This window comes from Chiloscyllium plagiosum, chromosome 3 (genome assembly GCF_004010195.1).
Source record: "Chiloscyllium plagiosum isolate BGI_BamShark_2017 chromosome 3, ASM401019v2, whole genome shotgun sequence".
Lineage (NCBI taxonomy): Eukaryota > Metazoa > Chordata > Chondrichthyes > Orectolobiformes > Hemiscylliidae > Chiloscyllium > Chiloscyllium plagiosum.
The window spans coordinates 42,288,739-42,304,733 of NC_057712.1; the positions used below are offsets into that span (position 1 = coordinate 42,288,739).

General features: G+C 41.8%; 1 protein-coding gene across 1 annotated transcript in view; it reads right to left on the reverse strand.

Annotated features, from left to right (window-relative positions):
- zmp:0000000760 (collagen alpha-1(IX) chain) overlaps positions 1-15,995 on the reverse strand; it is a 96,747-nt gene that overhangs the window by 13,736 nt on the left and 67,016 nt on the right. Inside the window, exon 24 of the mRNA XM_043681246.1 lies at positions 8,220-8,310. Coding sequence (XP_043537181.1) covers positions 8,220-8,310 — 91 coding nt within the window. The remainder of the gene's footprint in view (positions 1-8,219; positions 8,311-15,995) is intronic.

The window sequence follows — 15,995 nt, forward strand, 5'->3', positions numbered from 1 at the left end:
TACTCTCAAAAATTACAGAATTAATAATTTTCTATCTATCTCCCTTGTCAACCCATTTATACCCTTCATCATTCTTTTCATATAAAGTAGTTATATTCCAGCTGTTACTTGTTTCTATACTTTAATACAATAATGTTACCATGAATTAGACCTTGAGGATCTGTATTTCTTGGATACTATCTTCCCTACTCTTAATTCTTCTCCACAATAATTCACCCTAGGCTCTGCAGTTTCTCATCATATTACAAATACCTTAAGCTAGGTATCAATTAAGTTATTTTCTGTGCACATTTTAGGTTTAAAAAGCATACTACTCTTGAAGTCTGCTACTTTCATTTAAAGGGAACTTTGCTGAAGATCTAAAATAAAGCACTGAAGTGACAGAAGCCTTTAAAGTGTATTCCCATGAGATGGAGCTTTGACCTTTTAAATCTAAAAGCAACAGTCTTGACAGAACTTGTAATGCCTGAGTAAAGATAGGTGAATGAATGAGTTCAGTCCCTCATATTCATAGAACTTGGAAGCAAATATGCAGTTTTCAGGACTCTGGATAAAATGCTAAGTTTTATATTTGTCTGCTGTGTGCATACTCACAGGATGCACCATAGGCACTTTCATCTCAAACTGTTGCATCTTCAATCAGGCAGCCTTCCCCCCGTTATCTCTCTGCTCCCTTGGTCCACAAGCCTCATTCCTGATGAAGGGCTTATGCCCGAAACATCAATTCTCCTGCTCCTCAGATACTGCTTGACCTGAAGAGATATTGTTCTTCACTCTAATGCTTGCAAGCACCTGTATTTTATAACTTACAAGTAGTGACATACTGTATGAGTGTGGAAAAGCAAGGCTGGAGGAGAGGACACCTCAAAACACTCACATCCTAGACTTCTGATCAGCTTTCAATTGACAAGCTGATCAGAAATAGTACATTATAGAAATAGTTAAATGCTGTTGGCATCCTGATCAGATGGGCTGTGCAACCTATTAAGAAGCAGGACAAAGTCTAGTTACTAGTTACAGAAATCTCTGGGTTGTGAATGGGTTCTGTTCTTAAGTCCATTCACATGTCAATTTGTATGTAAGTCAGAATATCGTGCAAAACAATATAAAATAGCCATTTGTAAATATGAGGAAATGGTCATAAGTCAATCTTTAAAATTAATACTAATACACTCCAGCAGGGGATTGTGTTCATAAGTAAAAGCAGTTGCAAGTCAGATGTTCATATATCAGGGACCGCTGTGTTTGTAGCACTTATGTTTGTAGCACTTATGTTCCTGCAGTCTATTATACAGACTGCATTAGATCTAAAACCAGGAGTTTTAATAGTTACGGTAGCAGCTCTCAGAAATACAAAGACAGAAGCTTTGCAGGCTAGGTTCTACTATTTTTTAGAGCTGATTAAGGTTGAAAATATTTAATTACTGAGGCTCACAATACATGAACACTCTCCTATAGATTAGTGGAAACACTGAGATAATTCTGGCAGTAGTGTGGGATAGGTTCATAACATTCTCAAAATATATGCACCAATTCTTTCTTCAGCTCCTTACCTAACAGTGGTGTTGCAAAGCTGGCTCGGCTAGGTTTATTGAGTCATAGAGATGTACAGCACTGAAATAGACCCTTCGTTCAAACTCATCCATGCCAACCAGATATCCTAAATAAATCTAGTCCCATTTGCCAGCATTTGGCTCATACCTAAGTCCTTCTTATTCGTATACCCATCCAGAAGCCTTTTAAATGTTGTATTTGTACCAGCTTCCACTTTTCCTTTGACAGCTCATTCCATACACGGACCCCCTTAGGTCCTTTTTAAATCTTTCCACTCTCATCTTAAAACTAGGCCCTCATGTTTTAGACTCCCCCACCTCGGAAAACTGCATATTCTATTCACCCTATCCACGGCCCTCATGATTTTATAAATCTGTATAAAGGTTACTTCTCTGAAGCTCCAAGATAAATAGCCCCAGCACATTCAGCCTCTCCCTATAACTCCCAAACCCTCCAATCCTGACAACATCCTTGTAAATCTTTTCTGAACTCATTCAAGTTTCACAACATCCTTCCTATAGCAGGGAGACCAGAATTGTATTCAACATTCCAACAATGGCCTAACCAAAGTCCTGTACAGCCACAACGTGACCTCTCAACTCAATGCAGTGACCAATAAGGGAAAGCAGACCAAACACCTTCTTTGCTATCATATCTACCTGGGACTCCACTTTCAAGGAAATATGAAACCACATTCTGAGATCTCTTTGTTCAGCAACACTCCCCAGCACCTTACCATTAAGTGTATAATTCCTGCCCTGATTTGCCTTTCCATAATGCAGTACCTCACATTTACCTAAATTAAACACTATCTGCCACGCCTCAGCCAATTGGCCCAACTGATCAAGATTGTGTTGTAATCTGTGGTAACCTTCTTCACTCCACCACACTGCCAATTTTGGTGTGATCTGCAAAATTACTAACTGTATCTCTAATGTGCACATCAAAATCATTTATATAAATGACAAAAATCAGTGGATTCAGCACCAATCCTTGTGGCACACTGCTGGTCACAGGCCTTCAGTCTAAAAGGCAACCCTCCACCAACACCCTCTGTCTTCAACCTTCCAGCCAATTCTGCATCCAGGTGGCTAGTTCTCCCTGTATTCCATGCGACCTAACCTTGTGAGCCAGTCTACCATGAGGAACCTTGTTGAATACCTTATTGAAATTTGTACAGATTATGTCCACTGCTCTGTCCTCATTAATCCTCTTTCTTGCATCTTCAAAAAAAATCAATCAAATTAGTGAGACACAATTCCCCATGCACAAAACCATGTTCACTATCCCTAATCAGTCCTTACCTTTAGTCTATCTGATCAAGATCCCGTTACCTCCTTCGCTCTCCACTACACCTCCAATTTTGGTGCCATCTGCAAACTTACTAACTATACCTCCTATGTTCACATCCAAATCATTTATATAAATGTCAAAAGGCAGTGGACCCAGCACTGGTCCTTATGGCACACCACTGGTCACAGGCCTCCAGTCTGAAAGGCAACCCTTCATCACCACCCTCTGTCTTCTACCTTCGAGCCAGTTCTGTATCCAAATGGCTAGTTCTCCCTGTATTCCACACGATCTAACCTTGTTAACCAGTCTCCCATGAGGAACCTTGTTGAACACCTTACTCAAGTCCATACAGATCATGTCTACTGCTCTGCCCTCATCAATCCTCTTTGTTCCTTCTTCAAAAAAATTCAAATCAAGTTCACGAGACATGATTTCCAATGCACAAAGCCATGCTGACTATCCTTAACAGTCCTTGCCTTTCCAAATACATGTAAATCCTGTCCCTCCAGATTCTCTCCACAACTCACCTACCACCAATGTCAGGCTCACCTATTGTCTACAGTTCCCTGGCTTTTCCTTACCACCTTTCCTAAATAGTGGCACCATGTTGGAAAGGCTGTCAGAAAAGGGGTGATCTGCCATGGGTGTCTAAGGAAATAAGGAAGACTATCAAATTGAAAGAGAAGGAATAAAAAGTGGCCAAAAACAGTGGGAAACTGGAAAATTGCGAAAGCCTTAAAGGTCAACAGAAAGCCACAAAAAAGAGCTATAAAGAAAAGTAAGGTAGATTATAAGAAAAAAAACTAACTCAGAATATAAAGACAGCAAAAGTTTCTGTAAATATATAAAACAAATAAAAAGAGTGGCTATAGTAAACATTGGTCCTTTACAGGATGAGAAGGGGGATTTAGTAATAGGATATGAGGAAACGGCCAAAGCATTGAATAGGTATTTAGTGTCGGTCTTCACAGTGGACCACACTAATAACTTGCCAGTAATTGACAAAGAGACGAAGGTAGGTGAGGACCTGGAAACAATCATTATCACAAAAGAGGTAGTGTTGGGCAAGCTAATGGAGCTAAGGGGAGACAAGTCTCCTGGTCTTCATGGAATACATCTAGGGTGCTACAAGAGTTGGCAGGATAAAGAGCAAATACACTTGTGGTAATTTTCTAAAATTCACTGGACTCTGGAGCAGTTCCAGCAGATTGGAAAACAGCAAATGTGACGCCACTGTTTAAAAAGGAAGGTAGACAAAAGATGGGGAATTAACTTCTGTAGTGGGAAAATGCTTGCATCTATTATCAAAGAAGAAATAGCAAGGCATCTTGATTGAAATTGTCCCATTGGGCAGATGCAGCACGGACTCATGAAGGGCCAGTTATGCTTAACTAATCTTTTGAAATTTTATGAAGACATTATGAACACGATGGACAACGGGGACCCAGTAGATGTGGTGTATCTGGATTTCCATAAGGCATTCGACAAAGTGTCGCACAAAAGGCTGTTGCATAAGATAACAATGCAAGGCATTACAGACAATGTATTAGCATGGATAGATGATTGGTTATCCAACAGGAAACAAAGAATAGGGGTAAATGAGTGCTATTCTCATTGGCAATCAGTGATTAGTCATGTGCCTCAGGGATCTGTGTTGATATTGCATTTATTCACAATTTATATCAACGATTTGGAGCTGGGAACCACATGTAGTGTGTCAAGGTGTGCAGATGACACTAAGATGGGTGGGAGAGCCAAGTGTGTGGAGGACTGTTAAACTTTGCAAAGGGACATAGATAGTTTAAGTGAGCGGGCAAAAGTCTGGCAGATGGAGTACAATGTTAATTAATGTGAAATCATCCATTTTGGTAGGAATAACAGTAAAAAGGATTATCACTTGGTGTGCAGAGGGACCTGAGGGTCCTTATGCATGAATCACAGAAGGTTGGTCTGCAAGTGCAACAAGTAATTAAGGCGGCAAATGGAATTTTTAGATTAGATTAGATTACTTTACAGTGTGGAAACAGGCCCTTCGGCCCAACAAGTCCACACCGCCCCGCCGAAGCGCAAACCACCCATACCCCTACCCCTACATTTACCCCTTACCTAACACTATGGGCAATTTAGCATGGCCAATTCACCTGACCTGCACATCTTTGGCCTGTGGGAGGAAACCGGAGCACCCGGAGGAAACCCACGCAGACACAGGGAGAATGTGCAAACTCCACACAGTCAGTCGCCTGAGGCAGGAATTGAACCCGGATCTCTGGCGCTGCGAGGCAGCAGTGCTAACCACTGTGCCACCGTGCCGCCCATTTGTCCTTCATTGCTAAAGGGATTGAGCTTAAAAGAAGAGAGGTTATATTGCAGCTGTATAGGGTGTTGGTGAGGCCATGCCTGGAGTACTGTGTGCAATTTTGGTCTCCTTACTTCAGAAAAAAATACTGCCACTAGAACAGATGCAGAGGAGATTCCCTAGGTTGTATCCAGAGTGGAAGGGGATGGTTTATGAGGAGAGACTGAGTAGACTGGGATTATATTCATTGGAATTTAGAAGAGTGATGGGGATCTTATGGAAACATAAAATTATGAAGGGATAGAATAAGATAGAAGTATAGAGAATTTTTCCACTAGCAGGTGAAACTAGGACAAGAGGGCACAGCCTCAAAATTAGAGGAGCAGATTTAGGACTGAATTGAGAAGGAAATTCTTCACCCAGAGTATTGTGAATCTATGGAATTCCCTGCCCAATGAAGTAGTTGATAATGTTTTGAACAGTAAAGGAATTAAGGGTTATGCTGAGAGGGCAGGTAAGTATAGCTGAGCCCACAAAAAGATCAGCCATGATCTTATTGAATGGCAGAGCAGGCTCGAAAGGCCTACTCCTGCTCCTAGTTCTTATGTTCTTATGTTAAGCAACCTCCAGTCTTCTGACACCTCACCTGTGGCTATCGATAATACAAACATCTCAGCAAGGGGCCCAGCAATAATTTCCCGAGCTTCCCACACAATTTACGATACACGTGATCAGGTCCAGGGGTTTTATCCACCTTTATGTGTTTTAAGCTGTCCAACACTTCCTCCTGTGTGACATGGACATTTTCCAAGATGTCACCATCTATTTCCGCAGGTTCTATATCTTCCATATTCTTCTCCACAATAAACACTGATGCAAAATATTCATTTAAGTATCTCCTCCCATCTCCTGTGGTTCCACATATAGGCAGATCTGCTGATTTTTAAGGGGCCCTATTGTCTCTTTAGGTACCCTTTTATCCTTAATATATTTGTAGAATTCCTTTGGATTCTCCTTAAACCTATTTGCCAAAGCTATCTCATGTGCCTTTTTGACCTCCTGAATTCTCTCTTAACTATACATGTGCCTTTTTGACCTCCTGAATTCTCTCTTAACTATACCCCAACTGCCTTTATACTCTTCTAGGGATTCACTCAATCTCTGCTATCCATATCTCTCAGATTCTTCCTTCTTTTTCTTGACCAAAACCTCAATTTCTCTAGTCATCCAGCATTTCCTACACCAACCAGCCTTGCCCTTCATCCTAACAGGAACATACTGTTTCTGGACTCTCATTATCTAATTTTTTAAGGCTTCTCATGTTCCAGCCGTCCTTTTACCTGCAAACATCTGCCCTCAACCAACCTTTGAAAGTTCTTGCCTAATACTATCAAAATTGGTCTTCCTCCAATTTAGAACTTTAATTTTTAGATCCGGTGTATCCTTTACCCTCACTATTTTAAATCTAATAGAATTATGGTCATTGACCCCAAAGTGCTCCCCCACTGACACCTCAGTCACCTGCCCTGCCTTATTTCCCAAGAGGATGTCACCTTTTCTAGTAGGTACATCCACATACTGAATTAGAAAATTTTCCTGTTCACACATAACAAATTCTTCTCCATCCAAGCCTTAATACAATGCAGTCCCAGTTTATGTTTGGAAAGTTAGAGTCCTCTACTATTATTCTTAGAGATAACGGAGATCTCTTTACAAATTTGTTTTTCAATTTTCTGCTGACTACTGGGAGGTCTATAGAACAAACCTAACAAGATGATCATCCCTTTCATATTTCTCAGTTCCACCCAAATAACTTCCTTGGACATATTCCCAGGAATATCCTAAGTAAGCTGTAATGTTATCCCTAATCAAAAATGCCACTCCTCTCCTCTCTTGCCCCCTTTCTATCCTTCCTATAGCATCTATACCCTGCAATATTAAGCTGCCAGTCCTGCTCATCCCTGAGCCATGTTTCTATAATTGCTATGATATCCCAGTTCCACGTTCCCAACCACGCCCTGAGTTCATCTTGCATTGAAATAAATGCATTTATCAGTCCTACTTCATTCTCTGCTTTGTTCCTGCTTGCCCTGACTATTTGACTTGCTCCTTTTCCCAACAGCACTAATATAAATCCACCTGAGCAGTCCTAGCAAATCTCACTGCCAGTATATTAGTCCCTTCCCAATTCAAATGCAATCTGTCCTTCTTTTCCAGGTCCCTTCTACCACAGAAAAGATTCCAATGATCCAAAAACGTGAATTCTTCTCCCCTGCATTGAAGACCTAAAAAGCAACAGTAAGTTCTGAAAATAGTCAGCAGGTTTGCATTGTCAAGAGATAAACAGAACATTTCAAGTCCATGAACTTTCATCATGATTTGAAATATTGACTCCGTTTCTTTCTCCATAGACACTACCAGACCCACTGAATATTTCTAAATTTATGGATATGATTTCCGGCATTAGAATTCCCAAACTTCTTGCTGCACGGAGTTTGTTTAGTGAGTGTATGAGATTGCACAATGGTTTCAACATGTGATGGCTCAGTATCCATTTCTGAACATTAAACAGGTCCTTTAGCCTTCAACATGGCAGGCAGAAACATGGCAGATCAGATCAATTAATAGGAATCACTGCAATTTTAAGCCGATAAAAGCCTTTGCATAAGCAAATTTAGGGTTTATCATCTAATTGCAGCTCCTTCCGCAATATGCCAGGGTCCTGGGTCAGCCAGTGTATTTAAAAAACTAGGTTTATATGTTGCCTAAAAGGCTTATCTGAATGTGGATTTGAGAGGAACAGGACTGCTCCACCTAACTTCACATTAAAACCATTGGAGCTGTGGCTATCAGCAGTCAACATGACTAGAGAAAAAAACTGCAAGGTGATTGAAAAAGGTTTGCACAATATGACTGGTGAATAAAAAGTACAAAAGTCAATGACAAAAAATGGAAGTAAAAAGATCAATTAATGAAAAAGAAGAAAATTGACTCATAGGCTCGACTGTCAATCCTATTTTATGACATTAAGCACAGATAAAAATGCAAGCGTTAAAATCATATTCATTAAGCAGACCTTTCTGTCCTTGCAATCCTGGATCACCCGGTTCTCCATAGTACCCTTCAAGGCCTTGCTGTCCATCCTGTCCATTAATTCCTGGTTTGCCCTTAAAAACAGATTAAGAATTCAATCAGTTAAAAGTCTCTTACCAGATTAAATTTAGTAAAAAATGACAAACAACAAAAATTAGTTAAGATGTTATGCCTGGTTTATGCAGAGAATAACCAAATGGCCAAATATTTTCCAAAAATGTTTACTAAATTCACCACTGACACAAGAGCAACAGTGTATACTATCTACAGAATGCATTGCAGGAATTCACAAAGGCTCCCTCAACAGCACCCTCCAAACTTGTGACCTTTACCATGTAAAACCATAACCCTGGATTCCTTTACTGATTAAAATTCTTTCCATCTCAACCTTGAATATATCTAAGGACCAAACTCTACAGCCCTCTACAGTAAAGACTTCCACAGATTCATTTCCTCCTGAGAGAAGAAATTCCTCCTCATCTTTCATTAGACCTGTGTACAGTGGTCTGTACTGGGATCATGCCTGATTCTGGATATAATTACATTTCAAGGCTAGTATAGAGCTCAATTTCAGGTTGAGACAGTTTGTATTGCTCTACATCATAACCAGGCGGCTGGTTCAATTGCAACATAAAAGCCTGAGAATAGATTAATTTTCCACTGTCTGCAGCAGAAACAGAACATGGAACAGCCTGACCTGCTGTGCTTTTCCAGCACCACACTCTCGACATAGAACATTACAGCACAGTACAGGCTCTTTGGCCCTCAATGTTGTGCCAACCTGTGAAACCAATCTGAAGCCCATCTAACCTACACTATTCCATTTTCATCCATTTGTTTATCCAATGATGATTTAAATGCCCTTAAAGTTGGCAACTCTACTACTGTTGCAGGCAAGGCTTTCCACGCCCTTACTAGTCTGAGTAAAGAAACTACCTCTGACATCTGTCCTATATCTATCACCTCTGAATTTAAAGCTATGTCCCCTCGTGCTAGCCATCACAGGCCGAGGAAAAAGGCTCTCACTGTCCACACTATCTAATCCTCTGATCATCTTGTATGTCACTATTAAGTCACCTCATAATCTTCTTCTCTCTAACGAAATCAGCCTCAAGTCTCTCTGCCTTTCCTCATAAGACCTTCCCTCCATACCAGGCAAGATCCTGGCAAATCTCCTCTGAACCCTTTCCAATGCTTCCACGTCCTTCCTGTATTGTGGCGACCAGAACTGTACACAATACTCCAAGTGCGGCCGCACCAGAGTTTTGTACAGCTGCAACATGACCTCATGAATCCGAAACCTAATCCCCCTACCAATAAAAGCTAACACACCGTATGCCGCCTTAACAACCAAATCAACCTGGATGGTAACTTTTTTGAAATCTATTCACATGGATACTGAGATCTCTCTGCTCATTCACACTACCAAGAATCTTACCCTTAGCCCAATACTCTATTCCTGTTACTCCTTCCAAAGTGAATCACCTCACACTTTTCTGCATTAAACTCCATTTGCCACCTCTCAGCCCAGCTCTGCAGCTTATCTATGTTTCCCTGTAATCTGCATAGTCCTTCAAATGGCTAAATCACCCTCAAACCCATGCCTGCGTATTTTCTGCGTTAGCCCACAATGGGAAACCTTATCAAACACTTCACTACAATCCATATCCACCACATCAACTGCTTTACCCTCATCCACCAGTTTGGTCACTACCTCAAAGAACAAAATAAGGTTTGTGAGGCACAAATTACCCTTCACAAAACTGTGATGTCTAGCCCTAATCAAATTATTCCTTTCTAGATGATTATAGTCCTTTTCAACACTTTACCCACAACCAACGTAAGGCTCACTGATCTATAATTGCCAAGGTTTCCTCTACTCCCTTTCTTGATCAAGGGAACAAGATTTACTGTCCTTCAATGTTCCAGCACTATTCCTGTAGACAATGATGATATAAAGATCAAAGCCAAAGACTTTGCAATCTCCTCCCTAGCTTCCCAAAGAATCCTAGGATAAATCCTATCAAACCCAGGGGACTTATCGATTTTCACACTTTCTAGAAATGCTAATTCCTCCTCCTTGTGAACCTCAATCCAATCCAATCTAGTAGCCTGTATCTCAGTATTCTCCTCAACAACATTGTCCTTGTCCTGTGTGAATACTGTTGAAAAATATTCACTTACCACCTCTCCTATCTCCTTGGACTCCATGCACAACTTCCCACTGACTGGCCCTAATCTTACTCTTGTCATTCTTTTATTCCTGATATACTTACAGAAAGCTTTAGGGGTTTCCTTGATTCTACCTGCCAAAGACTTCTCATGTTCACTCCTGGCTCTTCTTAGCTCTCTCTATAGCCTGTAACTCTCAAGCACATTAACTGAGCCTTCATGTCTCATCCTAACATAAGCCTTCTGTTTCCTCTTGACAGGAGCTTCAATTTCTTTAGTAAACCACTTCCTTCCTGCCTGACAGGTACATATGTATCAAGGGCATGCAGTAGCTGTTCTTTGAATAAGCTCCACATTTCAATTGTGCCGATCCCCTGCAGTTTCCTTCCCCATCCTATACATCTTATATCTTGCCTTTCCCCCAGCTATAACTCTTGCCTTGCTGCATGTACCTATTCCTTGCGCTAAAGTAAACATAACTAAATTGTGGTCACTATCATCAAAGTGCTCACCTACCTCCAAATCTAACACTTGGCCTATTTCATTATCCAGTACCAAATCCACTGTGTTCTCGGCTCTTGTTGGCCTATCTACATACTGTGTCAGGAAACCCTCCTGTACACATTAGACAAAAACTGACCCATCTAAAGTTCTGGAACTATAACATTTCCAGTCAATATTTGGAAAGTTAAAGACCCCAAAACAACTACCCTGTTACTTTCACTCCTATCCAGAATCATTTTTGCAATCCTTTCTTCTACATCTCTGGAACTTTTCGGAGACCTATAGAAAACTCCCAACCACTCCTTTCCTGTTTCTAACCTCAGCCCATACTAGCTCAGTAGATGAGTCCTCATCAAATGTCCCTTCTGCCACCATAAAATTGTCCTTGACTAACAATACCACATCTTCCCCTCTTTTACCACCTTCCCTGTTCCTACTGAAACATCTAAACCCCAGAACCTGCAACAACTATTCCCATCCCTGTTTTATCCATGTCTCCGAAATGGCCACAACATCGAAATCCTAGGTACCACCCATGCTGCAAGTTCACCCATCTTATTCCAGATGCCCCTGGCATTGAAGTTGACGCACTACAAACCACCTTCCTGCTTGCCAGTGCACTTTTGCAACCTTGAAATCTCATTTCAGACCTCTCAACTTCAGCTTCCTGTACACTGGAGCTGCCATTCAGGTTACAATCCCCCCTGCTGAATTAGTTTAAACCCTCCCAAAGAGCATTAGCAAATTCTCACCCCCGCCCCACCCCGGATTTTGGTACCCCTCTGGTTCAAGTGTACATCATACCATTTGTAGAGGTCCCACCTATACCAGAATGAGTCCCTATCATCCAGGTACCTGAATCCCTCCCTCCTACACTGTTGCCACGTGTTCAACTCCTCTCTTTCCCTATTCCTCACCTCGCTAGCACGTGGCACGGGTAACAAACCAGAGAAAACAACTCTGATTGTTCTAGCTCTAAGCTTCCATCCTAGCTCCTTGAATTTCTGTCTTACATCCCCATCTCTTTTCCTACCAATGTCATTGGTGTCTATGTGGACCACAACTTGGGGCTGCTCCCCTCCCCCTTAATTATCCCGAAAACACAATCCGAGACATTACGGACCCTGGCACCTGGGAGGCAACACATCAACCACCAGTCTCTCTCTCTCTCATTCCCACAGAATCTCACATCTGTCCACATAACTAGGGAGTCCCCAGTGACTAATGCTCTACTTCTCTCCCACACTTCCCTTCTGATCAACAGGACAGACTCTGTGCCAGAGACCTATACCCCTTGGATTACCCTGGTAAAGCGTCCACCCTAACAGTATCGAAAATGGTATACTTGTTATTGAAGAGAACGGCCACATGGGATCCCTGCACTGTCTGCCTGTTCCCTTTCTGTCCCCTGATTGTAACCCATCTACCTTTTTCCTGTACCTGAGGTGTGATTTCAACATAGTTGATGTAGAAAGTATATTTTCCCTGGCTGCAATTTCTTGAGCCAATGGACAGAGTCTCGGAATAAAAGGCAAGACATTTAAGACTGAGATGAGAAGAAATTTTTTCACTTAGAGGGTTGTAAATCTTTGGAATTCTCTACCCAAAAAGGCTGTGAAAGTTCAGTCATTAAGTAATTTCAAGACAGATGGATAGATTTCTAGTTACTAATGACATCAAGGGATGCAACAATAAAGTAGCAATATAGCTTTAAGGTAGACGATCTGTGATAGTGAAACAGGCTCGAAGGACTGAGTAGCCTCTACTGTTCCAATGTTTTTATATAAATAATGATACTTCACTGCAAGGGTCTGAGATTCCTGCCTTTGCAGGCATGACAGAAACATTAGTACAATCTGATGAAGATGATCATGGGTTTACATAGTAAGGTTAAAAGTTTCAATCAAATGTACATCCTTCATTGGTGCTTACAGTCCTAATGTTACAGGTTTAATCTTCAGTAGGTATGTTAGCACAGTATCTGATAGTGGTTTACACCTCATGTCCTTTATTCTGAGTTAGTAGGAGTTATTTTAAATGCTCTGTCAAATAATGTTTGACATTCATGGTAACCTGATGAAATATTTTCACCTCACTCAATGCTTAGCTCTGTCTTTGTGCATCTGGAGCATTGATACTTCTTGTACATCAATGTTCTGTATCTTTCCTTTCCACCTACACTTTCTCTATCTTTTCCATCCTCTGATCTTCCTTTGATAATCTCTCTGCCCTCACGTCCACACCTCCTCAAGAGAACCATGTTACAGTGAGTGCAGCAAGCCACCATAAAGACTGATACCTTGCCAGAAGTTATTGGAGATTACCACCTGACCACTCCAGATATGAAACCTCAACTTAAGAAGCCTGAAGGTCTGCTCAATGGTTGCCCTAATGAGCACATAACTTCAGTTATACTGCTTTGGTGTCTCTGCCTTAGCATGTTTAGAGATATCAATAGCCATCTCAATGATATCCCTTGTCCTGTGGTATTCATCCACACAGTTTGGAGACTTGTTTGAAGATCTGCGGTAGCCTGGACTGCAGGAGAATGATTTGAGTCAAGCCAGCTGCCTGGAATGCAAGCTCATATGTGAGAAAGTTCTTGCAGTGGATGCAGACAAACTAAATATTGAATAATGGTAAGGCTCTAGGGAGTGTTGCGGAACAAAGAGACATTGGAATGCAGGTTCATAGCTCCTTCAAAGTGGAGGTGCAGGTAGATAGAATAGTGAAGGTAGCATTTGGTATGCTTTCCTTTATTGGTCAGAGTATTGAGTACAGGAGTTAGGAGGTCATGTTGTGGCTGTACAGGACATTCTTTAGGCCACTGTTGAAATATTGCGTGCAATTCTGGTTTCTTTCCTATTGGAAAGATGTTGTGAAACTTGAAAGGGTTCAGAAAAGATTTACAAGCATGTTGCCAGAGTTGGAGGAATTGAGCTAGAGGGAAAGGCTGAATCGGCTGGGGGTTTGGAGGGATATGGGCCAGGTGCTGGCAGGTGGGACTAGATTGGGTTAGGATATCTGGTTGACGTGGACGAGTTGGACTGAAGGGTCTGTTTCTGTGCTATTCATCTCTATGACTCTAATTAGTTTCTGTGGATTTTTAATGCCACCTCACTTGGAGTGTTGATGACCACATGACTGCACTCAATTTCCTGCTTCAGCAGAATTCTTCACTGGTTGCAAGACCCATTGCGCCCTGTGTGGCTGTAAGGCCTCATCGGTCATGAAGTTAATTTATTCTCCGATCCTAGTAACCCGTGATATAAAGCATTGTGCAATTGTTTGAGCTGTCACCAATGTCCACAATTAATATTTAGGAGGAGTCAGAACTGAAGTAGTTCAAGGCCATAGTGACTCTGGTGATTGTTGGTAGGAAATGTTGACCGCAGCTCCTGTGAAAGCCCTCAACAATTAGGGCTGATATCTGTGAGCATCTGCCTGGAGAGTTACAGTCTCCTGCAGTGCAGGTGCTTAGCCACTCAAGGTGTCTCCATCTTTGGTGCTAGATCCCATTTGATGGGTATGGCTTCCCTGCCCTTCATCCCTTTTTCTCTGAGAGTACTGTGGAGACGCTTGTGTGTCATTACTAAGTCCAAAATCCATGTGTGGTTTCCCCACTGAGAGCTAGTGCTTTACTATGTTCAGCTGGCTGCCCAGATGTCCTTTGATAACTTGACCCTGCTCCATTCCCCTGATAATTTCAGGAGGGCAATAAACACTGAGCACTGACTATTCATTCATCCCACTACCATTGACACCCATTGACATTTTTCCTGACTGTGGGGTAATTGCTCTTAGCACCATTCATTTGGTCTGACTGATTGACAAATACACATATAACCCATGAAACTCTTAACTTCCTCCATTTTGACATACATTTCAAGTATCAAAATTGCCTTTAACTGCCAATTTAAGGGCCTTCTTTGGGCCACAAGCATGCAGTCCATCTGATGCTTTCCTTGCCATTGATAAAATTATGTAGGGGAATGAGTGGATGGGATCACAGTGGATATGTTATCAATGGCACAACACCCTGTTCGATGTGTCCACCTGAAAGCTTTCCAATCCTCAGTCCTTTGATGCAGTGTGGGTACATTGCCAGCCTGAAGCTCCATACACTGAGCACAACCAGAAAGAAAATTAGAGGGAACAGTGCCAGATGTTGTCCATGGTTCTCAGCCCCAAGATTTGATCAGGGATAATTGGAGTGGAAATTGTATCTCATTACATCACACTATGTCGAGATGCGATGGGATCTTTCAGGTTCAACCACCCTGACCTAATGTAGATCAGATCATCTTTAAGTGCTCCAGGGTAGTCACTTTAAACAAGTTTCCTTTTAAAGAATAGACTAATGCTTTTGGCCCCTTTAGAGAAATTGGGCTTCCCCAAGTGCCCTTGTTTCACAAGCAGGATATTTGGCTATTTCAATTATATATTTTCAAATAAAATGCTTATGATTGTCATAATTATTGCAAAGAGCCCTTCTCCAAAATCTTCTTATCTGCATTTTTGAGTACAGGTGATGATTTTATGCTCTTACCTGATCTTTAAAAACTGGCCTCAAAGCTAACCACATACTGAACAATAGTGCTGGTTTACGATTAGATTCTAAGGAGCAAGAGAATCGACATTTCGGACATAAGCCCTTCTTCAGGAATGAGGAAAGTGTGTCCAGCAGGCTAAGATAAAAGGTAGGGAGGAGGGACTTGGGGGAGGGGCGTTGGAAATGCGATAGGTGGAAGGAGGTCAAGGTGAAGGTGATAGGCCGGAGTGAAAGTGAGGACTGCAGATGCTGGAGATCAGAGCTGAAAATGTGTTGCTGGAAAAGCGCAGCAGGTCAGGCAGCAACCAGGGAACACGAGAATTGACGTTTCGTTGGTTTGTCCGGGTGTCCCAGAGGTGTTCTCTGAAACGTTCCGCAAGTAGGCGGCCTGTCTCCCCAATATAGAGGAGGCCACATCGGGTGCAGCGGATGCAGTAAATGATGTGTGTGGAGGTGCAGGTGAATTTCTGGCGGATATGGAAGTATCCCTTGGGGCCTTGGAGGGAAGTAAGGGGGAGGTGTGGGCGCAAG